Source organism: Crocuta crocuta, unplaced genomic scaffold, assembly GCF_008692635.1.
Source record: "Crocuta crocuta isolate KB4526 unplaced genomic scaffold, BGI_CrCroc_1.0 scaffold288, whole genome shotgun sequence".
NCBI classification, from domain to species: domain Eukaryota; kingdom Metazoa; phylum Chordata; class Mammalia; order Carnivora; family Hyaenidae; genus Crocuta; species Crocuta crocuta.
Genome location: NW_027532607.1, coordinates 3,108,159 through 3,133,902, shown reverse-complemented (window position 1 = coordinate 3,133,902; position 25,744 = coordinate 3,108,159). Strand labels below are relative to the sequence as shown.

The 25,744-nt window shown below is 42.2% G+C and overlaps 2 protein-coding genes across 3 annotated transcripts in view; one reads left to right on the top strand and one right to left on the bottom strand.

Moving 5' to 3' along the window:
* POLG2 (DNA polymerase gamma 2, accessory subunit) overlaps positions 1 to 4,207 on the top strand; it is a 25,192-nt gene extending 20,985 nt beyond the window's left edge. Inside the window, exon 10 of the transcript XR_013339127.1 lies at positions 4,037 to 4,207. The gene's annotated coding sequence lies outside the window, so the exon portion shown is untranslated. The remainder of the gene's footprint in view (positions 1 to 4,036) is intronic.
* The window catches only part of MILR1 (mast cell immunoglobulin like receptor 1), a 38,224-nt gene extending 17,785 nt beyond the window's left edge, over positions 1 to 20,439 (bottom strand). The window contains exons 1-8 of one of the 2 annotated variants that reach the window (XM_077780328.1): positions 20,197 to 20,439; positions 15,549 to 15,824; positions 9,222 to 9,509; positions 7,493 to 7,603; positions 6,087 to 6,176; positions 5,302 to 5,370; positions 4,788 to 4,871; positions 57 to 101 (exon numbers count right to left, since the gene is read on the bottom strand). In XM_077780328.1, coding sequence (XP_077636454.1) covers positions 4,816 to 4,871; positions 5,302 to 5,370; positions 6,087 to 6,176; positions 7,493 to 7,603; positions 9,222 to 9,509; positions 15,549 to 15,824; positions 20,197 to 20,389 — 1,083 coding nt within the window. In that variant the 5' untranslated portion in view covers positions 20,390 to 20,439 and the 3' untranslated portion in view covers positions 57 to 101; positions 4,788 to 4,815. Of the gene's footprint in view, positions 1 to 56; positions 102 to 4,787; positions 4,872 to 5,301; positions 5,371 to 6,086; positions 6,177 to 7,492; positions 7,604 to 9,221; positions 9,510 to 15,548; positions 15,825 to 20,196 lie in introns of those variants that run through there. The other variant, XM_077780327.1, reaches the window with a different exon arrangement.
* Positions 20,440 to 25,744: the final 5,305 nt, after the last annotated feature.

Here is a 25,744-nt window from a genome sequence, read left to right as displayed (position 1 = left end):
TCTGTGCTGACTGCCAGCTCAGAGCCTGGAGCCTGTTTCAGAGTCTGTGTCTCCCTCTCTCTCTGACCCTCCCCTGCTCACGCTGTCTCTCTGTTTCTCTCCTAAAAATTAAAAAAAAAAAAAATGTTAATGTTCCCCATATCGATATATAAATTCAAAGCAATATCAATCAAAATCCCTATAATGTTCAGGGTTTTTTTTTTCTTTAAGAAAATAACAAGCTGACTCTAAGATTTAATTGGAAATGCAAAAGTCAAGAATAGTTAAGACATCCTTAAAAAGAACAAGATGGGAAAATTTGCTTTTCCAGTTATCAAAACTTATTTAAAAGAGTACAGTAGTGGGGTGGACTATCAGCACAGAGCCTGCTTCAGATCCTCTGTCGTCTTCTCTCTGCCCGTGCCCCACTCACATTCTCTCTCTCTCTCTCTCTCTCAAATAAGTAAATAAATAAATAAATAAGGAAGAAAAAGTCAAAATACCTCAGAAAAATAGTCCAAGAGCCTCAAACAGGTATTTCAAAAAAAAAAAAAAAACAAATCCAAATGACCTATAAATATGGGAAAATGTGCTCAACCTTATTAATCTCAGGGAAATGCAAATTAAAATCACAATGAGATATTACTAGATGCCCATAAGAATGGTCAAATTAAAATGACAGTGTAGGGCACCTCAGTAGCTCAGTCAGTTGAGTGTCCAACTCTTGGTTTCTGTGCAGGTCACGATCCACATCAGGCTCTTGCTGAGCATGGTGCCTGCTTGAAGTTCTCTCTCCCTCTCTCTCTCACTCCCTCTCCCCTCCCCCCGCCTTTCTACCCCCTCACACTCTCTCTCTAAAAATTAATTAATTAAATAGTTATTAAGAAGTACCAGTGTTGGTAAAGACACAGCATGGAAACTCACCTACCATTCAACAGAATGGAAAGGTGATAGAACCACTCTGGAAAATATAGTGGCATCATCTCCTTAGGTTGGGGATCAACATGGGGATGAGCCCCATGACCTAGTCATCGTATTCCTATATATGTTCAACATAATTGCACGCACATGGAAGCAGCAGACTTGTTGCATAAAAGCAGTCACAGCTTCATTATTTGTAATAGCTCCAAAATGACAACAGCCCAGTTCTCGCTTTGGCAGCACATATACAAACTGACAACAGCCCAAATGTCTGTCCACTGCAGCAAAGATAAATTACGGTATATTCAAACAATGCAATACTATTTAGTAGTGGAATACGCAATTACAGCTGCATGCTGCAACCTGGATAAATCTCACAAATACAATATTGGCCAAACAAACAAACAAACAACAGAAACAACCAGACACAAGGATAACTGCTATGATTCCATTTGTATTAAATTCAAAACCCGGCAAAACTAAAGGCAATGTTGAAAAAGAACCAAAGTGAAGCTTAAATAGACATGAAAATAAAACTAGCTATTGAAATGAAACCTCTGTAGATCTTTTCCTTTCCCTTTTCCTCTTCTTCCCTTTCAATCGGAACAATTCAATCGGAAAGCGTGAACGTCTGTGCAGGGAGGGCGGGGTGTGTGGAGTGGGAAGCCATGGGAAGTCGTAGCCGGAAGGGGAGGGAATCGTGAGCACTACGTAAGCATATAAGTACACAAAACACTTAATAGCAGCTGGACACTGTATGTCCTCAACACATGGCAGCTATTGTTGTCACAAGGAAATGTTTCAAGATGGCGTGCACAGCACTTCTGTTCACTTTGTGTTGAAAACTTCTTGCTTCAAGCGTACACATATCACTCATTTTCTGCCCTGGTGCTTTGCAGTACCCTGCATGAGATGCCAATGAAGCCCACTTGTAATGTCCACATGCACAGCCTGGAAGTTGGGGAGGCATCACCTCCTGGGACAATGCTCAGCCAATCAGGGATGGAAGCCAATGGATGACTGCTTCTTACTATCAGTCCTTAGGCAGACAGTTCTAAGAAACATCTCATTGCTCAGAAGGTTCCAGTGAGATCAAGCCCCAGTTGCCCAACTCAACAGTACACTCTGGTACTGGCTTTTCCTCTAGTCCCTTGTGCTTGTTCTCTCGAACCACCTCCTTGATAAATTATTTGCACAGAAGGCCTTATCTCAGGCTCTGCTTCCAGGGCTAGCCCTGGAAAAGACAGGGTATCGGCAGGCCTTAGAAAACAGTGCTGGGAAAGGGAATTACTCCTTGGATGGATGGCAACATGTGATGTTGTAAGGGGGTGGTGAAGGGGGTGGGTGATAACACACGCCATAGCTTCCCAATTACTTTACAATTACTAAGACCTTCCCCAGCAGTGGGAAAGGAGATGGAGGTAGAAAGTGAAGCACTAGGCTCTGCGATGGGTTTAGCACTTGAAAGGCACAGGGCAGTGGTAATTATATGGATTGTGGAGTTGGTTGGCTTCTACTAACTGCTTTAAAAGCTTTGCAAGGAGAAAATGAGAGGCTATGGATTCAGGACATGCTGTGAAACCCAGAGGCATTCTGGACTTCAAAACTTTTGAAGGTCTTAACTGGATCAGATCCAATTAACAGTATGGTTTCTAGATTGCTAGGCCCTCCCCACCCCTGAATTGACTTTCCCTCCTCTGAAATGTTTCACTGTATCTGCTTGCTCCCTCACTCCCAGTGCCTGGGGTCATCTGCCATATAGGCTACCAGACCCCAAGTCCTGTCTCAGGCTCTGCTTTAGGAGGAAGCCCAAGATGGAAGAGGCCAAGTTGCCAATTTTATGACCTCAAAGACTAAAAGATTTCTAAGGGGAGCAGCCAATTGGTATGACTCAGAGTAAGCATCATACCACAAAGAGGTAGCCTTTTAAAAATTCTTATTATATGCCTGGACCCTGTTCCAACCCCTTTACATTCATTACCTGAGTTAATTCTCACAGTGGCTCCATGATGCNCCCCCCGCTTTACTCTTTCTCCCACAGATGAAAAAAAGTGAAGCCCATAACTTATCCAGAGTCACACAGTTAAGACATGACTGAGCCTGAATTCAGCTCAGTCTCTCTGACTCTGGAACTCCTTACTTAGCCTCTCTTAGCCTCTCTGACATACTGATTTACCCCAAATAAAAATATCAACAGAGAAAGGGCAGAAATTATGCTCATGAATGCTGCTTTATGGCAACAAAATCCTCTAACCTGGACCTGTGTGTACAGTATCCTTTCCCACCCTGAATAGGTGTTCCTGCTGATTTTTGCTAGGATTGAACTCCCAATTCAACCAGCACTAAGCTGTAGGTGACCTTGCAAAATACTTACCGCATCTGAGTCTAAGTTTCCTTACCTGTAAAAGCAAGTTAATAATAATTCGGCCTTACAGAATGTTATACAGTTAGTGTCTAACAACCGGTAGCTGTGAATTCTCTAGTCAGAGGTCCACTGTTGGGAATGATTAAGACCGAGGTTCAGGCAACACCCAGACGAGCAGAGCAGAAAAACTTTGACGAAGTTGTTTTGTTTGTCTAGAATCCTACAAATACCTTTTAACTTTTATTGTACTTTATTAATAACTCCTAGGGTGAGAGGTTTAAACTAGAAATCATCTTGTTCCCTGTGGTGGGTCTGAATGGGTGGTTCCCCCAAAAGATAAGTCCATGTCCTAACTCCTAGAACCTGTGAATGTCATCTAATTTGGAAAAAAAAAAAAAAAAAAGGGTCTATGTAGATATATTTAAGAATCTTGAGATGAGACTATCCCGGATTATCCAGGGCAATCCTAAATCCAATGAGCAATGTCCTTACAAAAGAAAGGCAAAGGAAGAGAAGGCCCTGTGAAGACAGAGGCAGAGGCTGGAGAGATATTGCCACAAGCCAAGGAACACCAAGAACCATGAGAAACTGAAGCCAACAAGCAAGGATTCTCCCCTAGGGACTTCAGAGGGAGCCCAGCCCTGCCGACATCTTGACTTTGGATTTCTGGTCTTCAGAACTATGAGAAAACAAATCTCTGTTGTTTCAAGCCACCAGTTTGTGGTAATTTGTTAAAACAGTCCAAGTAATCCATTCTCCTTTCTCCCACAGAGCACTGTTCTCTACAGAATGCTGATGCGAAATGCAGCACAGAGAGGCACACCTTTGACGTTAGCTAAATCTTGAGGACTGAGGAAGTCCATGAAAAAAAATCAATGTAAATATTTTTGCAGCCTACCAAAATCTGAGAGCAAACTGAAACAGCAATAGACAATAAATGTGTACTTGGTGTGTAACTATAGGGACTATTTTCTTCAGACATGTTTTTAAAGTCACCAGTTTTTGTTTTAGAATTTAGACATGAAGAGCACAATGGTCTAACAATTACTCTTTTACTCTTTTTTAGAGTGAGCAAGAGAGAGAGCACATGCATGTGCATGAGTGGGGGAGGGGCAGAGAGGGAGAATTTTAACTAGGCTCCATGCCCAGAGTGGAGCCCCAGTGGGGGAGGACTTGATCTCACAACTATGAGATCATGACCTGAGCTGAAATCAAGAGTCTGATGCTTAATCAGCTGAGCCACCCAGGTACCCCACAATTACTCTTTTTTAAATGATGTGGCAATGGGGGAAATGCTCTGTGCCTAAAAATAGTAAAAGCATTTAAAACCTGTCATCAGTCAGGATCCCACCTGACAAAACTATTATCTGATGACAGGATTTGATGTACCCACATAGGTCAAAGGAATAGTGTTTAATCATGAAAAATAGTGATTAACTTTAGGTAACCAGCAGGATATATTTAAGTATCAAGCAAATTTGCTTTTTCTTCATGTAAATCAGCTCCATAAAAAGCATCTTACTCTGAGATGTAGCTTATATCTTTAAATGTCATCTTCTGATGGGTTCAGAATAGATAGATTCAGTTTTACAATCATTACAGGCTTCTGAAATATAAGAAGAGAAAATAATTCAGTAAAAATAATGTATATATCCAAAGACTCTAAAAACCAACCACCACCACCCCTCAAAAAAATCTCATTTTAGTAGCTGAGTAGATTGACAGAACCAAGAATTAACTGGTTTTTTCCTGGAGTATATAAAAATAATTTATTCTTTAAAATGGTTTTGTAGTACCCCTGCATCCTCCTCTCTGAGTTTTTTATATGTCACTATGTCACATCTTTCCCTCTTCCCTACCCACCCATCTCCCTAGCATTTGTTAGGAGCCGTGGTGCTGGTTACTACTGGTTTCCTGGGTGTGCACGTTGTCCCCATCTACCCCATCCTTGGGCTTCTAAAGCCCCAGAGTATGGTGGCCTCACAGAGACTGCGGTCTCATTTTGTTAGCATCTCTTATCCCAAACTGTGGCTCACCACGATGTCCTGGTGCCACCTCCTGGAACATGGGGGTAGCGTAATGTATCTCCTGGGAGTGTCCAGTTCCTGGGCAAAAGACAAGGAACAGAGTTACTAGGCCTATAACCCGAATCTCGGATCACTTGACGGCGGTGGTTGAGCTGGCTGCCCTCGAAATGGTGTGTACCCTCTGGACTTTTCACAGAGAGCACTCACCATCTCGGGCTGTGGGAACACACCGCCTTGGTTCCAAGCCCAGCACAGGTTCCTCACTGTAGAATGGGAACGAGGTAAATTGGGAGTAGTGTTTGCATAGGACAGAGCAGGTAATATGCTTAGTGCCATGCCTGGAGTGGGGCCGGCCCTCAGTTAGTTTTGACGAGGTTTATTCTCATTGTTACCAAGGCTCTGCCCTGGGTCTATTCACCAAGAAGCAGCGTATGATGCCTGCATTGAGAGGAGGTCCTAAGAGGCTCTGGAACACACTGTGGATCATTCTGAATTGACATTTAAAAAGCTCCACGATAACGTTGTGAAGTGAAAAAAATCAAGGCGGAGAATGGCATCGCTATGACACGCTACCATGTGCATAAAGTATCCGTGGAAGGATTTTAAGAACTAGTAGCTAAACCTGCAGAGGGGAACTGGAGGTCTTGGGTCGGAGGCGCCCTTGTATTCTATAACTTTCCTTCCTTTTTTTTTTTTTTAACCTATGTGTCTGTACAACCTTAAGAAAGTTTAAAAGACAAAAACCTGAGACCAACCAACCAAACCAATCAAAACACCCAACAAAGTTCTCTTACCTGCTTGAGTTTCACAGATATTTGCATATATTCCAATTTCCGTGGGTGTATTTCCATAGTTTCTGGGTGCCTGATCTCTCATAGCTTTCCCTACATAAATTGGTATAGAATCATTAAACCAAGTCAGCCATATTTTTCTCATTTCCTCTGCCAAGGAGCTGAATCCCCCAAAGTTCCGAAACTAAGAATGACTGCTCCCATGGCCTATGCTGGCGTCTATTGAAGGAAAACCGTGGACCCAGCAAGGAATCCATAGCATCTGCTTCTCCAAGCCAGAAGCAAGTCTTGATATTCTTCCACACTTGCGTGCCAAGTGAAAGGGCCAGATTTTGAAATCTTAAGTAAAGGTGGTCCTAAGAGGTGAACAGAGAAAAGCAGTGCCTGGGGCTTGATGCGGCACCTGAGGTGAGGCCGTGGAACGACGCTCGAGTTCATCTTCATTTACTGAGCTTCCTCGGAGGGGCAGAGCCAACAAGGAGGCTGACAATTACAAGGCAAAGCTCTTGCCTTTGCGGAGCTGGAGGTCAGGACCTACTACCTCGTTTGCAGGGCCCAGCGCAAAGCGAAAATGCGAGGTCTCTTGCTAAAATCATCAAGATTTGTGTGCCCACGTTCATAGCAGCGTTACTCACAACAGCCAAAAGGCGGAAGCAACCCGAGGCCCATTGACAGATGAACGGATATGTTTAGTGGATATATGTATTTGTATCTACATATGTATCTGCAGTGGAATATTCTTCAGCTTTAGAAATGAAGGAAATTTCTGACACATGCACAACATGGATGAAGCTTAAGAACATTATGCTGAGTGAAATAGGCCATTACCAAAGGAGAGACACCCGAGGATTCCATTAGATGAGGTCCCCAGAGTAGTCAAATCATAAAGAAAGAAAGGAGAATGGTGGTTGTCAGGGGCTGGGGTGGGGGGAGCTCAATGGGGAGGGTTTAATGGGAACAGGGTTGCAGTTTTGCAAGATGAGAGAGGTTCCATGCACTGACGGTGGTGATGGCTGCAGAGCAATGACAGTGTACTCACCGCCACTGAACTGTATACTGAACAGTGGTTAAGATGGTAACATTTATTGTTTTTTTATGTGTATTTTACAATTTGTTATAATTGTTTTAATGCGTATTCATTTCTGAAAGAGAGAGCGTGAATGAGAGAGGGGGAAAGAGGATCAGAAGCGGGCTCTGAGCTGACAGCAGCAAGCCCGATGCGGGGCTTGAACTCACCAGCCGTGAAACCATGACCTGAGCCAAAGTTGGACACTCAACTGACTGAGCCACACAGGCATCTCCTTTGTATCCCATTTTCAATTTCCCTTTCCCTTCCTCTTCACCTTATCCCCTGCTCCCTGTATCCAACACCCATGGAAAACAGTGCAAAAGCTGCTGAAAGAACTTACTTGCTTTGTACTTTGGTAGTATCCAAAATGTCAGAATTGAGATTATGACTATTAACACCAGCAATAATCCTGGAAGCAGTAACTGCAGGCAGAAAGGACAGCTGCCTCCACCTGGAATAAGACAGCAGTTCATTGGTTACCACAGAGCTTTCTTTTCCAATGACATCGAACTGTGGAATGTTCTGGAAAGGGCAGTTCACAGCTGTCTCCCAAGTTAACTAATATACTGTGCACCTCTGGTCCTCAGACCGCTATGGACACCTGCAGCTCTTGAGAGTTAACTTGTTAGTCAGTGAAGTTCTTAAAGTCACAACCGAATACATCCTCCACAAGGGGTCGTACAAAGGAAGAGAAAAGCAGCACAGCATTTAACCAGATTCCTGGCAACATTGTTAGGGTTATAAGGCTCAGAACAGCCTGGCCACTTATTGGGCAAAGCCCATAGTCATGTTGGCATGATTTATGCCACCTAAACAACTACCATTCATTATTAACTACATGCCAGATGCTGTGTTAAGCATTTTGCATGCATTGCCTTATTTGTCTCATTGATATAACTCCCATTTTACACATGAGTAAAGTAAGGCTCAAAGGGGTTAGAGGACTTTCCTACGGTCACACAGCTAGTAAATGGAAGTGCTGTGATTTGTAGACAGAAACTAGACTCTGGGACCTGAGTCCAACAGGCAGCCTCATCTGTTGGAATTTACTGACGAGTAGGGTGTGGGCTCTGTTCTTCTGAGGATGAGGCTGGGTGAAGGGTGCAATGCCCAAGTGTGCCCACCACCTTAGCTAACCTCATTTTTGTTTTATCGTTCTCCTACTTTGACAAGTGTCCCTTCATAAGGACCTGGAAAGCCAGGTTTGAATCTAGAATTCTCAGCCTCCTCAGAGTTCTGTGCCAGAATATAGAAGCATGGAGAGAGCCAGCCCACCTTTCCACTTGGGCTCTGATATGCACTCCAAGGGGCTCGCGTGCACATGGATCCTCTCACCTGCATGTCCAAATGCTGCCCACACCCCCCACCAGCAGCCCCCTACACTCGAGTCCAGGTACAATCTTGGGAGGATGAGCTGGGAGCAAGACTTGTGTCGGCCCTGGTAGGAGGGTTCTGACCTGATCGGGTAGAGAATCCAGCTTCAGGCACCCAGAATGTGGTTTAGGAAAGTGAGGATGCAGGGTCCAGGTGGGCATATTCTCATGGTTTCCCGGACCCCCCCAGCCTATGGGAAGATGCAAGGCCAAGAAGCACCAGAGCAGTGCCCTCCAAAACACAGGACTGAGGCAGGGGCCCTTCCCACCCCAAGGGTGGTCCCAGAAGTCTAGACTCGCCAACCATTAGCAGTGGGCAAGAAACAGCCAAGTGGGAGGGCACAGGTGTTAGAAGTCAATGAAAAAGCAGAAGAAAATCAAGACCAGGCTCCAAGCCCAAGAGAGATGCAAAGTCTAATATGCTAACTTAGAACCTGGGCAGTGGGAGATCAAGGCAGAAAGTAGGGTCAAATCAGGAAATCTCACTGCAGGGTTCCTTCCTGACCTAGTTTCTAGGCTTTTCTTCTTCTTTTGAACGGCAGAAAGAAACCCCATCAGAGTTCGTGTAGAACCTTCAAAGGGAAAGGCCTTTGGATGCAGACAGCCAAAGTGGGAAGTGCGTGGGCAGGGGAGAGGCTGGCTGCAGTTTCTGGAAGCAAATCCAGACCCTGTCAAAAGAGCTCAGGTAGCTCTTACCTGTCGAGGGATTGATGAAGACTGGTTGACTGTATTTTGCGTGGTCAGGCAATTTGTTTTTAGCTTTGCACCTATACTCTTCCCTTCCTCCAGTGTTTCTCTTGGTTAAGTTGAATTCAGCAGGCTCCCTTATGTCCTTGGAAATGGCTGGTGATATGGCGGTATCTTTTTCAAAGAAAGTATAATTGATGGGCAGAGAGCCATTGAATGAGATGCAACGCAGTATTAAATGTCGGTCTGTTTCTACTTTAATAACATTAACATCCAACACTGGTGTAATCACTGGGTCTAGGAAAAGGAAAGTATGCGTTAAAGGGATAAGCAGAATGGATTCACCCACTCAGTCCACAAGTATGAACTGAATCTCTCCTCTGTTCCCAACTGTAGACACAAAGACAGTGACACCCTTCTTGAGAAGCCAAGGACCTAGCCGCCCAGTGGGAAAGACCAATGGAACATGGTTAGTTCCACTCAGTGTGGCACAAACCAGGTGCTGAGAACACGAGAGGGTGGAGGGTGTCTCTCGCTTTGAGGAATCAAAGCACAAACTTGTCTTCATCAGAATTCTCAATCTGAGGAGCACCTAGGTGGCTCAGTCAGTTAACCGTCCAACTTTGGCTCAGGTCATGATCTCATGGTCTGTGGGTTCAAGCCCCACGTCAGGCTCTGTGTTGACAGCTAAGAGCCTGGAGCCTGCTTCAGATTCTATGTGTGTCTCTCAGCCCCTCCCCTGCTCATGCTCTTTCTCTCTGTATCTGTTTAAAAAAAAAAAAAAACATTTAAAAGAAAGAACTATTTCTACTGGATAACTAGGCTCTGCCATCTGTGACTTGTAGCTCATTGGGCCCAGTACACCTCTAGGCCAAAAAAAAAAAAAAAGCAATTCAGAATTCTCAATCTGTTCATTGTTGATAATGAGTATAAGTCTGTCAAAGATCTAGTTCCAAGTATGAAGTTGAGAGGTGCTTTTAGTCCTAGTCTTTATAAGGCTACATTGGGTTTTTAAAAAATCAAATAAATCTAAAAATATCATCTTTTCTAACTGTATTTTTATTTATAGAATTCAGCTGTACAATTATCTTCTACTTTCTCCCACAAGTAGGAAGTAACCCTGATAAACAGATTCAAGAGAACTTTTCAACAGGAAGTATGTGGTCTGCTAGACTCTGTCAGGGCAAACCCTGTGGTATGGGTATTTTGTGGGAGAATCCAGCTATATTATTTATTTAATAATTCATTAATAAAGCAGTATTATAGGAAAGGAAGGATAATTGTTGAGTATCCATCATGTACCAGGCTTGCTATTCACATCACCTCATTTCGCTTCACAACAGTACTATGAGAAGGATAATATCATGCCCATTCAACAGATGAACCAACTGTGATTCAGAGAGGTAAGAAACTTGCCCAAGGTCACACAGCTTGTAAACCAGCAGATCCAGGGCCAACTCTCAAAGAGATTTTTTTTTTTTAAATAATTATCAGTTTGGCACAAAAAAAATGAAATACAAGGACCAAAGTATAAGTAAAATCAAGGAAAATAATTTAAAGTCTCCTTGCTCCACCCCTCCCTTGAGACAGAATTCCTGGGGCAGTACCTGGTGATGGTGGCCTCAGAGAGCAACTTTGGAAATAGCACCAACAGGACATTCTTCCTATGGAAGGAAATCTATATCCTGTAATGTTCAGGAAGGAGCAGTTGTAACAATTTATGAGAAAGCAGGGAGAATGGACTCCTCGCTGAGATAGGATGACCCAAACCGGACCAAGGACTGATACCTAAAGTGACTGGAAAGATGTAAACTTTCCTGAGAGTTTGTAAAAGGAGGAGTAGAAGGACATCACGGCATCATGGTGATCAGAGTGAGGGAGTTGCTACTCTTCACTAACCAAGTTATATTATTAAAAACTTCAAGCAGTCCTTTAAGACTCATTCAACTGCCATGTTTCCTATAAGACTTTCCTAAATCCTCCAGGCAGAAGTGCTTCCTCTTCTGGTTCCTCTCGTCTTTGGTCCCCTTCTCTTATATGATCCACCTGGATGTCCACCTGGATGTTTGAAATTGAACTCTAGCTAATCTGCTAGTTAATGAATAATCAGTAGATAGATAAGCATATACCAAAATCCCATTCTTTAAGACATGTTTTTGTTTATATATTCATTCATTTATCCATCCATCCATCCATCCATTCATTCACTTATTTTACCATGATAAGAAGAGTTAACATGAGATCTGCTTTCTTAAATCTTTAAATGCTCAACACAGTGTTGTTGTTCTTTTTAATGTTTTATTTATTTCTGAGAGAGTGTGAGCAGGGGAGAGTCAGAGAGAGAGGGAGACACAGAATCCGAAGCAGGCTCCAGGCTCTGAGCTAGCTGTCAGCACAGAGCCCGACATAGGGCTCAAACCCACACACCTTGAGATCATGACCTGAGCCAAAGTCGGACGCTTAACCTACTAAGCCACCCAAACGCCCCATCAATACAGTATTATTAACTACAGACACAATGTTGTACAAGATCTGGAGAACTTACTCATCTCGCATACCCAAAACTTTATACCCATGAACAACTCTCCATTTTCCCCAACCCCCATTCTTCCAGTTTTCCCCATCTCAGTAAGTGTACCACTCCTCGTCAGCTGGTCACATTAGATATCTGGAAGTCATTTGATTCCTTCCTCACCTTCACTGCCTGGGAATCCAAGTCCAATCATCAAACAAGTCCTGCTGTTTCTTCCTCCAAAATATATCTTGAATCCATCCATTTCTGTCCATCCTTGCCATTGTTTGTCTCCTGAATGACTTCAAGAGCCTCCCAACCAGTCCCTAACTTCTCTTGCCCTGCCTCACCTAGAATGGATTAACTTTGAAGATGATAAATTGGGTCATAGGCCCTGCCTGACTTGGCCCCTTCCCTCCCCAGTCTCACCTGGGGTTACCCTCCCCTCATTTGACCTTAGGCCATACCAGCCTCTATTAGGTCTTTCCCAACCAGCTAAGTTCTTTCCCAAGTTAGAGCCCCTGCACAGGCTAGTGTCCCTTGACTAGAGCCCTCTTTCTCTGTCTCCACATAGCTAACTCCCCATTGTTCAGAGCTCTACTCCAATGCCATCACCTTTGAGAGGCCTTCCCTAACTACCCTACCTAAGTAGATCGCTCCACCATCCCCTGCTTCAGATCATCACTGTGCCAATTTCTTTTTTCTTTTTCTTTTTAATGTTTTATTTATTTTTGAGAGAGAGAGAGAGAGAGAGACAACGTGAGCAGGAGAGGGTCAGAGAGAGACGAGGACACAGAATCTGAAGACAGGCTCCAGGCTCTGAGCTAGCTGTCAGCACAGAGCCCAATGTGGGGCTCGAACCCACGAACCGTGAGACCATGACCTGAGCTGAAGTCGGACGCTTAACCGACTGAGCCACCCAGGCACCCCTCTTTTTTCTTTATAATAAGCAATACCATTTGTGATTATGAATCTGTTTAGGTACTTGGGTTTTGTATCTCTCCAACTAGACTGTAAGCTCCACCAGTGCAGAAACTAATGTATATCCAGGATTTGGCACATTTGGGATATCATTAAATATTTGATGAGTGAGTCAGTAATTAATGAATTTCTGTTCATGGCTCAGATCCCTAATGAGCTAGAGACAAGAATATGTCTTAGGCATCACTGAAACCCCAGCAACACCCAATACCCAACACAATTACTTGCACAGGGTAAGCACTCAATAGATATCTACTAATTGGATCTAAATGAGGATGAAAGTTTTATAATCTATCAAAATAGTTCTACAGGACAGTATAATTAACATAACAAACTGCAGGAAACTTGTGATTTACTTGGAAGGCAGGATGTGGAAGATTTTATACATATCTGTGGGACAGAAGCTCAGGAAATGAAGACCCGGGGTTTTTTAATCAGCTGATTTAAGGCTTCAGACATCAAGTTCATAAACCATCTAAAACTGGGCTTATTCCTGGCCCTGGACAGTCAAAGAGTCTTCTTGGATATNAACTAATTTGACAATAAACTATTTGTAAAAAAAAAAATAAATAAAACTGGGCTTATTCCTTACAGGAGTATAGACCCCTGTTATTCAAATGGAGGAAACCCACCCTAATACTGGGTCTTGTCATCTTTTCTCACGCTGAATCTCAGTGACTTGAAGGGCAATCAGATGCTTTCTCTGCTGAATAAGTGCCTACTCTCTTCACCCCGTTCTGCCCACAGTAGACTGAGATTCTCACTCAGAGTTAAAACTGATGTTAGGATGGTACTACCTATCTTCTCAATTCGTATTTTAATGATTGAGGACTGGAGATATGCCAAAGGCGTATCCAAAGGGAATATCCAAAGTTGCACAGGAAGCCAGTGGTACACAGGCTCCCCAGTGCTCATTCCACTGTTCTTTCTGCAATACTAGGCTGCCCAGTCCAGTCTGGTGGCCTAGACAGACCACCAGAGAATATCATCAGCTGAGGGACTGCCCTCACATATCTACCACATCCTAAGACCATGTTTGTAGGGGTTTGCCCCCTTCTTCACTCTTCTTCTGCAATATGGCTTCTATTCAGTTTGTGTTCAAAACTGTCCTAAAATGGTTGGTTTTAACCTGGATCTGACTAAAAGCCATATGCAGAGGTTTGCATCTGTAATCTCATGAATATTCCTCGGGAAAAGTACCCATCACTATCATTCAATTTTTAAGACAGCTATAACCTTAAATGCTAAGAACCATTGCACTAGAGCAGAGGTGCCCAGTAGAACTCTCTGTAATGATGGAAACGTTCTGTGTCTGCACTAATACAGCAGCCACCAGCCGGCTTTGGCCATTGGATACACTAAGGAATTGAGCTTTTTTACTTCATTTAGTCTTAATTAATTTGGATGTAAATGTAAATAACCACACATTAGGCTAGTGGCTACTATGCTAGAGTGCACAGACCTAGAGAATCACTCAAAGATTTGATCAGTGAGTCAGAGCTCCAGTGTTCAGAAGCCTCCAGGTACACTGCCCACTTACTACCTGGAAACCTTCTCTCCCTCTCTCAGGAGTCCTTTATCAAGGTCACCTTTATAAATGAGACCATTAATGCTAGGTTGTGAGAGGCTTGGGGTGGGAAGATGGGAGAGAAAAATAGAGCAGTAATATATTTTTGTTGGGCAGCCCTCTTCTTACGGTTGGGCAGGAAGAGTGCTGGCTGGTGGGACGCCTGCTGGGTGGCCACTGCAAAGGGAAGAAAATAGGAAAGACCTGGGGCTTTGAAGACCCTTGCCACAGGGTCCAATACTGATCCTAAGTCTTCTTGAGTCTTCAGGAAAAAAGTAATTTTTGCCTACGTGATGGGAATCGTAGAATAAAACATCTAGAAAAGATCTCAACAATTTCCCAAATTGTTCACTTAAGGCTTTTTGTCTAAGGCAAGCAGGCTATTATTGTTTGAAAGAGCAAAGAGTCTTTGGAAGAGGTGTGCCGGATGGCCACAATGTAGTTCCCCAAGTACCAGCCATGGTGATTGGCTCCCCTACCCGCTATCTTCCACCCAGTAGAATACGACAGACATACCTGCAGAAGCCCAGAAGGTGCAAACCGAGAGGTTGGTCATAAGACACCAACCTGGGGCACCTGGGTGGCTCAGTCACTAAGCTTCTGACTCTTGATTTCACCTCAGGTCATGATCTCACCATTTGAGAGATTGAGCCCTGTGTAGGGCTCAGCGCTGACATTGCAGAGCCTGCTTGGGATTCTCTCCCTCTCTCTGTGCCCCTCCCCAACTCTCACATTTGCACGTGTGCATGCTCTCTCTCTTAAAATAAATAAATAAACATTAAAAAAAAAAAAAGATCCCAACCTAAATGGGAGTACTTGCTTCAGTACAACAATCCTACCCGCAGAGGTTTCACCAAAGATCCTGCCTTAATTCATTGGGCCCTATGTAAGATCAGCAAATATCTATCCCAATTTCAGATCCACTCCAAAGACCTCACTCTTAGGAGCTTTGTTCGGAATTGGGTCCCTCTTCTTCTGGTATTACATTTTCAAAACTGACAGAGATAGGAAAGAAAATTGGATCAAACATTTAACATTTCACATTAAGTCTGACAGTGATGACCCTATGCATTATAATAGTTTAAATAAGTCTATTAATGATTTTAAAAAAAGTCTTCAGAAGAGAAAGTAAAATGGAATTATTAAGAATAAAGATCTCAGTGACATACTTTCCAAGCTCTTGAGTGAGTATTTGCAGGTGAGCAGAGAGCCCATTCTAGGACAGGAAAGAATCCTACAAATCACAGGGCCGCCCAGGGATGAGTGTTCTACTTACCAACAAAGATGAAGTTGAACTCATGACTGTATTTGGTAACTGAACAGTTAGGAACTTGGACTTTGCATTTGTAGGGCCCCAAATCATGGGCTTCTGAGATGCTTAGGTTAAAAATTACAGGTTCATTTTTTCCATCCTGGGTTCTCAGGCACTTATCATGCCGAAACAAAAGATAGGTTATCTGTAGTGATTGGTACTGGATGGAACAAATTAAAGATATATTTTGACCCCTCATGACTGCATTTGTTTTTGAGTTCAGACTTGGAGAAGGGAGTTCTGGAAAACAGTAACACAAGAAAAAAAAAAGTCTCTGTTAATGTCTCTTAATAACTAAATGGTAATCTGGCCACATTTTGTGGGACAACGTGGTAAAGACACTCATTCCTGGAGAACTTTCTTGTCTGCACAGCCAGACTGACCAGTGTGTGAGAAATGCCTCAGCACCTACAGAGGCTTCTTCCAGTGACGGATGGGTGGCCTTGACCAGCTCTTCTGTGCTTACTATCTCTTCTTCTGGTGAGAGCTTGAAGTGGACACTCTTATTTTTCTTTTTAAAATTTAAGTTCCAGTTAGTTAACGCACAGTGTAATGTTAATTTCAGGTGTACAGTTTGATGAAGGGCACTCTCTTAAGACTGGCTGTGCTGACTTAGAGATGTTAAAATTCTGGGGTGCCTAGGTGGCTCAGTTGGTTAAGAGTCTGTACTCTTGATTTCAGCTCAGGTCATGATCTAACAGTTTATGAGCCTGAGCCCTGTGTAGGGTTCTGTGCTGATGGCACAGAGCCTGCTTGGGATTCTCTGTCTCCCCACTCCCCTCCTCTCTCCCTCTCTCTTTGTCTCTCTCTCTCAAAATAAATAAACATTTAAAAAATAAATATTGGGGCACCTGGGTGGCTCAGTCCATTAACCATCCAATTTTGGCTCAAGTCATAATCTCACCTGTTCGTGGGCTCAAGCCTCGTGTCAGGCTCTGTGCTGACAGCCCAGAGCCAGGAGCCTGCTTCAGATTCTGTGTCTCCCTCTCTCTCTGTTCCTCCTCCATTCGCAGTCTCTCTCTCTCTCTCTCTCTCTCAAAAATAAAACATTAAAAAAATTTTTTTAGAAATTAAAATTCTAGGTTCTCTGACCAAAACATTATGTCTGGTGACCTTTTTGGTCCACGATTTCTTTTAAATTTCTTACTTTGAAAAAAATTCTTATTTTGGAAAAATTTTAATGTAAGAAGAAGACCCAGCTTCAACAAGTATCAGCTCATACTCACACCTGCTTCATCTGCTTCTCATCCCTTTCTATTATCTTTATTTTTTAATTTTTCTTTTTGAGAGAGAGAAAGAGTAGCACGGGAGTGGGATATGAGCAGAGAGAAAATCTTAAACAGGCTCCATGGTCAGCCCGGAGCCCAATGCGGGTCTTGATCTCATAACCATAGGATCATGACTTGAGCTGAAATCAAGAGTCAGACATTTAACCAACTGACCCACCCAGGCACCCCCCCTTCCATTATTTTAAAACAAGTCCCAGACCACATATTATTTCCTCCATAAATTTCAGTGTCGAGAAGGGGGAAAAGCAGCCCTTGACATGTGAGAACTGGCCTCTTTAGGAAGTGACCCATCACCCACCTCTAGAACACCAATACCAGACAAAGACACTGTGTCCATGTTGGATTGAGACAAACACAAGATAATTTCACAATCATTTCTGAACACAGATAAAGATACGAACATCGTCCAAGTCATAAAAAATGGTCAAACATCCCCTTGAACCGACTAATGAGTGACTGTTTCTTCTTCATTGGCCATGTCTCTGGCCTTGCTGTTCTTCCTGTCTTCCTAGCGTCTTATAACCAAGGATGTTTTTCTTTCACTGTTGTTATTTTTTTGTTTAAAAATCATTATGAACTCCTAGTTTACATATATGATGTATTTCAATCCATTGCAATTATTTTTATTGTCCCACTTTTTGGCCATGGGAAGCATCTCTAAACCAGCTCCTGAGTCCTTTTTTGTTTAGTTTTGTTTTGTTTGTTTTTAAGTAAGCTCTACGCTCAGTGTGGGGCACAACATGGGGCTCAAACTCATGACTCCGAAATAAAGTGTCACATGCTCTACCAACTGAGTCAGCCAGGAGCCCCTCGTGAGTCCTTTTGACACTACCTAGTAGTCTTTGATAGCTTGTATGTTTGTATTTTATTATTTTAAAATGCCAAGGGAAAAAATAACTCTCATCAGAAAATCTACTGTAAAAGAATAAAATTGTTAAAGAATTAAGAGAAATATTAGAAAATGTTGTAATGAGAAGAAAATTTCTTCCAAATAAGACACAAAAATTGGAGCCACAAAGAAAAGACTGAAAAATTGACACCCCTAAAACTTCAAGCTTTTCTATGCAAAATTAAGACAAATGACGGCCTGAAAGAAAATACTTAACATATACATGAAAGCAAAGCATTCTTCATATATATATATATTAATGTTTTTTTTTTTTAATTTATTTCTGAGAGAGAAAGAAAGAGAATGTCAGAAGGGAAGGGTCAGAGAGACACAGAATCTGAAACAGGCTTCAGGCTCTGAGCTGTCTGTCAGCACAGAGCCTGACGCGGGGCTTCAACCCACACACTGTGAGATCATGACCAGAAGCAGAAGTCGGACGCTTAACTGACTGAGGCACCCAGGCACCCTGAATAAGATAAAAATAACAACTGAATAAGAAAAAGAATAATAAATGGACAAGTAATATGAATAGGTCATTTCCAGAAGAATGAATGCATGAGGCCAAATAATACTAGGGCCACGGATTGTTTGGGTAGAGGAGGGGTTCAGGCCCCTCAAAAATGCCATCAAGCTCCCTTCCACTTTTTGATCTGGACAATTTACATTTTCTCAGCTTCTGTAAGCTCAGCTTCAAAATAAAGCCTTTCTTCCCTTTGCAACCAGACAGCTGTCCTTCAGTTTCCTTTCCATAGAACTGCAGGAGCTTTCATGACCAATAAACATGAAAAAGATGCTCCATCTCACAAGCGATGAGGTCGCTATGAATTTTCTTTAAATTTTTAAAAATTTTTTAATGTTTTATTTATTTCTAGGAGAGAGAGAGAGACAGCGTGAACAGGGGAGGGTCAGAGAGAGAGGGAGTCACAGACTGAAACAGGCTCCAGGCTCTGAGCTGGCAGTCAGCACAGAGCCCGACGCGGGGCTCGAACCCACGAACCGCGAGATCATGACCTAAGCAAAAGTCGGACGCTTAACCGACCAAGCCACCCAGGCGCCCCGAGGTCGCTATGAACTAAAACAGCACTGAGATACTGGTTTTTACTCACCAGATTGGCACAAATTTAAAAATGGATTTTGTCCACTGTTGAAGAGGGATGGGCACACTCACCCTTGTGACTGGGTACAGAGTCAGCATGATGAGAGGGCAACTTTATTCGCATGCACATGGCCTTTGACCCAGCAATTTCACCTCCAGGATTTTATCCTCCAGAGATGCTCTCCCCTCTCCTGTTGTCCACACAAGACGTTTTGTGCGAGGACATTTAATGCAGCATTGTTTACATTACAAAGAAAAAAGTGGATGCATCAGTAAGGGGGATGGTTACATGAACTGTGGCTGAGTCACATTACAAAATGCCAAGCAGCTGTTGAAAAAAGAGAGTCAAGTCTACATCTACTGCTCACAAGGGTGTCTATGATGTATTGCTATCTAAAAATAGGACAGGGCACCTGGGTGCCTCAGTCAGTTAGGTGCCAAGACTCTTGATTATGCCTCATGTTGTGATCTTGAGGTTCGGGAGTTTGATCCCCACACTGGGCTCCATGCTGACAGTGCAGAACCTGCTTAGGATTCTCTCTCCCCTTCTCCCTCTGCCCCTCCCCTGCTCTCTCTCTCTCAGAAATAAAGAAATAAACTTTAAAAAAATGTTAAAAAGGATATGTCACAGAAGAGTTTGAGTCCTAGGATACCAAATAGAGAATGACTGTTGATAGAGGTTGCTTCTGGAAATGGAGGGTTGGAGGCATAACCACACTCTCATATTTCATTTAGTCACAGCAACATGGGCTGGCATTTACTGACAGCACACATACACCAGGCGCTGTGCTAAGGGACATGGTTTGTCTCACCTAGTCCTCCTTACAAGAACCCTTCCCCCCCACGCCCCTCATAGGTGATTCTACTATCCCCACATCACAGAGGGAAGAGATTGTCAGGCGATTGCAGCAGGCACCCAGGCTGCCTGTGGCAAAACAGTGGAACCAGGGTTCGGACCACAGCCCCGGCTGGTCTAATTCCATGATGATAAACCGCCTCCCAATATATATTTTTTATTTTGTTGCTTGAATTATTTTACAATGATTATGTGTTGATTTTCTAAATTAAAAAAAACAATAACAACAGAGAAGGAAAGAAACATTTCAGCGTAAAAACGGTCTCCAATTTTATCTCTGAACCTCAGGAAAGAGGCTTCAACTCCCTCCCTTCCATCATTTCCTTTTAAACTGTAGGTAACAGAAAAGACTGGACTCTGGTTGTTCACCTAAAAGCATTAGAAAGACTTATTCAGGAAGGGTTGTGTTGAAAGCTGACTGTCTCCACCATGTTGGTGCAAAGGGCTTTGGTAAAAGAGAGAAGGAAGTAAATGAAACTTACGGCTTATTCTTTTCTCCTCACAATCCGGGGCAGCTCTTTGAACTGAAAGAGAGAAAAGGAACATGAGAAAACTCTTTTTCCACATCGTGTTTTGGTTTGGAGATGCAAGCTTCAAAACGGCAAGTGAGCAATACATGTGAGAGAAGAAAAAAATCCCCCAAAAAACAGGTTTTTCAAACAGCTCCAACCACATGGTCTTGGAAGAAATTAGAGAAAAGGACACAGAGGAGGCATGATGACCCCATACTGGTGAGTCATTTAAGGAACTTCCTTTTTTTTGACCAAGTAAAAGAAATCGGAGGCGCCTAGACAAGTTTGAAACAATATGATTGGTTGGTTTGACCAACCTGTGTTCCCCCAGTGAATTCTTGTACGAAGGGAGCTGTGGTAGGTTTCCCCTGACTCCGACTGCCTGGGAAGCTGGACAATGCAATAAAATAAAATAAAATAAAATAAAAATATGACCATGATATTGTCTTTGTGAAAACCCACCTGATCATCTCTCTGGATTTTGGCCTATGTCAAAAGGGATTTAACAGAAGTCTTGGGAAGTAAATGACTGTCTGGAGTAGATACACAAGGCATCAGAAATGCCTGGGTGGCTCAGTCATTTAAGCATCCGACTTCGGCTCAGGTCATGATCTCGTGGTTTGTGGGTTCAAGCCCCCTGTCAGGCTCTGTGCTGACAGCTTGGAGCCTGGACCCTGCTTTGGATTCTGTGTCTCCCCTTCTCTCTGTCTTTCCCCAACTCACACTCTGTCTCCCTCTCTTGAAAAAAAAAAAAAACACTAAATTTTTTTTTAAAAAAACAGAATGCCTTTTATTAAATATTGTAGTAAAGGCTGATTCCTAGGCCCCACTCCAGACTCACTAAGGATAAAACCTGTGACTCTGAATTATAAAAAGGGCCCCCAGCAGCCTCAGAGTGTCTACATTACAACCCAGAGAGGCTTGTGATTCACTTCTACTCCATCTACAATTCTCCTGGCTCTGTGAATTGTATGCAGAAGTAAAATCACATAGGGGCGCCTGAGTGGCTCATGCAGTTAAGCATCCCATTCTTGATTTCAGCTCAGTTCATGATCTTATGGTTTGTGAGTTCGAGCCCCACATCATGCTCTGCACGGTCAGTGCAGAGCCTGCTTGGGATTCTCTCTCCCTCTCTCTCTCTCTGCCCCTCCTCTCCCTGTCTCTCTCAAAATTAATAAACTTTTTTTAAAAAGTTGCTTTTGGGGCACCTGGGTGGCTCAGTCAGTTAAGTGTCCAGCTTTGGCTCAGGTCATGATCTTGTGGTTCATGAGTTTGAGTCCCACATCGGACTCTCTGCTATCAGCACAGAGCCTGCTTTGGGCTCTCTGTCCCTATCCCCTCTCTCTGCCCCTCAACCACTGGCAATTTCTCTCTCTTAAAAGTAAATAAACATTTAAAAAATTTTTAAGTTGTTTTTTGGGCACTTGTAAAAAACATGACAGTGATTGACAGTGATTTTCTTTTTTTTAATGTTTATTTTGAGAGAGAGAGAGAGAGAGCATGAGAAGGGGAGAGCCAGAGAGAGAGGGAGACACAGAATCCAAATCAGGCTCCAGGCTCAGAGCTGTCAGCACAGAGCGAACCCACGAACTGTGAGGCTTAAACACGGGGCTCGAACCGCTTCTGCTCACAGAAGTTGGATGCTTAACCAACTGAGCCATCCAGATGCCTCAACGGTGATTTTCCTACTGGGATATTGGTGGCAATTTCTCTTGCTAAAGAGGAGGGAATGCACCTCACAAGTTTACACTTGATCTTAGCCAAAAGGCCGAGAAGCGATTGCACCTCACAAGTTTAATCTCCATGTCAGAATTGTTGCCAAAGGAAATTGGAGGTTTCGCAGGAATGGAGCATTTGACACTTTCCCCACGAGCATCTCATGCATCCTTGCCTGGGTGGTGGGCAGGGCTGTCCCTGAGAACTTTCATGCCCAGGAGGACTGGGGGACAGGGGCAGGGGTACATTCAGAAAAGCTGACGTGTCTGGGACGTTTTCCCCATCTGAAACTCAGCTGTATCATGAAGCTTGCAGACCGCAGCTCGGTCGCTAAGAGAGCAGAGGAAGTGCTACTAACAGCTGTTGATAGATACGTACTCATTGGTAGGGATACTTTATCAAGGCCCCATGAAAGGAAAGTAAAAAATCTCTATGAGGTGTGCAGAGGTATTACAAATATTTAACAAAAAAAAAAAAAAAAAAACCCACAATCCCCCCAAATATTTAATGTAATTAACATTACAGCAGAGTAATGTAAATAATTATTAATTCAATGCACAGATCAAAAATTTTTAAATATACTCTACCACCACCCCTGCTTTATTTCTAAGGAAACTAAGCCATGTTATATGAAGCTACTTAAGAAGTAATATACATTTTTAAGCAAATTGTTAATCAGATCATTCTTATAATGTCCAAAATTTTGTTGATGTTTAAAAATGGTTGGTAGAGTTTTTTGATACAGGGCTCACTGTTGGGGATGATCTGATATAGGGAAGTGCCTTGAACTTTTCCAATGAATTCTTTGAAACAGATAGCCATGGAATAATGTGTAGTCTCAATAGAGAATTCCTCTTCCCACCAAGGATATTGCTCATGATGTTAAATCTTCAATCCCTGATGAGCAGTAATAATTACAACATTTTATTTATTTATTTATTTATTTTAAATGTTTATTTATTTTTGAGAAAGAGAGAGAAAGAAACAGTGAAGAAATGGGTAAAAGATATGAACAGACACTTTTCCAAAGAGGATACCCAGATGGCTAACAGACATATGAAAGGATGTTCAACATCACTCATTATCAGGGAAATACAAATCAAAACCACAATGAGATACCACCTCACACCTATCAGAATGGCTAAAATTAACAGCTCAAGAAACAACAGATGTTGGTGAAGATGTAGAGAAAGAGGAACACTTTTGCACTGCTGCTGGGAATGCAAACTGGTTCAGCCACTCTGGAGAACAATATGGAGGTTCCTCAAAAAATTAAAAATAGGGGCCTCTGGGTGGCTCAGTTGGTTAACATCTGACTTTAGCTCAGGTCATGATCTCACAAGAGTTCAAACCCCACATCAAGGTCTGTGCTGACAGCTCAGAGCCGGGAGCCTGCTTTGAATTCTATCTCCTTCTCACTCTGCCTCTCCCCCACTTGTGCTCTGTCTCTGTCTCTTTCAAAAATAAGTGATTATTAAAAAATTTTTTTAATTAAAAATAGAATGATTTTGTGATCCAGCAATTGCATTATTAGGTATTTATCCAAAGGATACAAAAATGCTGATTCGAAGGGGCACATCCATGCTCCATGTTTATAGCGGAGCTATCAACAATAGTCAAATTATGGAAAGAACCCAAATGTCCATTGACTGACAAATGGATAAAGAAGATATGGCATATATATACAATGGAATATTAGTCAGTGATCAAAAAGAATGAAATCTTGCCACTTGCAACAACATAGATAAAACTAGAGGGTATTATGCTAAGTGAAATAAGTCAGTCAGTGAAAGACAGATATCATATGATTTCTACTCATATGTAGAATTTGAGAAACACGACAGATGAACATAGGGGAAGGGAAGGAAAAATAAGATAAAAAACAGAGAGGGAGGCAAACCATAAGAGACTCTTAAATACAGAGAACAAACTGAGGTTTCCTGGAGGGGTGTTGGGTGGAGGGATGGGGGAAATGGGTGATGGGCATTAAAGAAGGATCTTTTGGGATGGACGCTGGGTGTTATATTTGGAGATGAATCACTGGGTTCTACTCCTGAAACCAATATTACACCATATGTTAACTAACTAGAATTTAAAATTAAAGAAGAAAAGAATATCTTAAATCTGTTTCACACAGATATTTGAAATAATAAAAATTCTGGAAAATTTCAAATCAAAATTGTGTCTATAAAGCAAGTGAGGATATTCACAAAATGCTATCTGAATTTTTAACAGTTTAATATGAAGTTTTATTATTTTTTGCATTTTTTAAATGCTTTAATTTATATACAGTATATAAATAGCATGTTTCTTTTTTTTAAGACTTTATTTATTTAGGCCCGTGTTAAATTTACAGAATAACTGAGCAGATAGTACCTAGAGTTCAATATATGCACCCTGCCTCCAACTCCATAGTCTCCCTTATTATTAACATCTTGCATTAGTGTAGTATATTTATTATAATTGATGAACCAATATCGATACGTTATCATCAACTATAGTCTTTTATTTATGTTAAAGGTCACTCTTGGTATGGGGCACTTCTGTGGGTTTTGACAAATGCTGTATGACGTGAATCCATCATTACAGTTTCTTAGAGAATAGTTACACCAACCTAACAATCCCCTTAGACATTATTTCCATGAGGCCTTTTTCTCTCCATGGCACTTCATCTCCTAGAGTTATTTTGTTATTATTATTCTTAGTATCATCATCATCATCATCATCATCATTATTCAAATCCAAGTTGGTTAACATATAGTGTAATAATGATTTCAGAAGTAGAATTTAGTGATTCATCACTTACATATAACACACAGTGCTGATCCCAGTTGAGTGCTCCTTAATTCACACCAATGGCACATCACATTAATTCACATCACAAAAATGGCAAGATTTCATTCTTTTTCATCTCTGAGTTGTATTCCATTGTGTATATATACCACATCTTTTTTATTCATTCATCTGTGATGGAGATTTGGGCTCTTTCCATAATTTGATTATTGTTGATAGTGCTGCTATAAACATGGGGGTGCATATTCCCCTTTGAATCAGCATTTTTGTATCCTTTGGATAAATACCTAATAGTGTAATTGCTGGGTCATAGGGACCTCCATACTGTTTTCCAGAGCGGCTGCACCAGTTTGCTTTCCCACAATGAGATACCACCTCACACCTGTCAGATTTAAGGTATCCTTTTCATTATTTTGCTCACTGACATTGTAGAATTTATTAGATCAATGAGCTTTGCCCGCATATGATTTCCATTCTGATCAAATGTATTTAGTATTTTCAACTTTTCACACTACAGCTCTGAGCCCCATTTATTCACAACCTCTGACTGCTATTCATATTTTTTGTTATGATAATCAAATTGTTTTTCACTGCAGAAACAGAAATCATTTACTTTATTTTGTACTTTTCTTGCATAGTAAAGAAAAGTAGTAAAGAAACATTCTGGGCTGTTCTGAGTTGGGCCCTATAGCAGATGTTCTGGGCTGCAATTCATTATTTGTTTCATTTCTTATTTGTTCCCATGGACTGTATTTGATTGACTGGTGCTCCCCAGACTTCATATCCATCCAGAACCTAGGAAGATGAGCTTACTTGGAAGTGAGGTCTTCACAGGTGTATTTAGTTAAGATGTAGTCATGCTGGTGTCCTTACAAGAAGGAGGCTTTGTGATTCCTCGAAGGGTCAGGGACTGGCAGGGACTCCGGTAATTTTGTTCTCTTGTATCCAGGATGGCCTGGGATGCTGCTGAGGAGGCAGCTCCATCCCCGGGTCCCAGTGTGATTTCAAC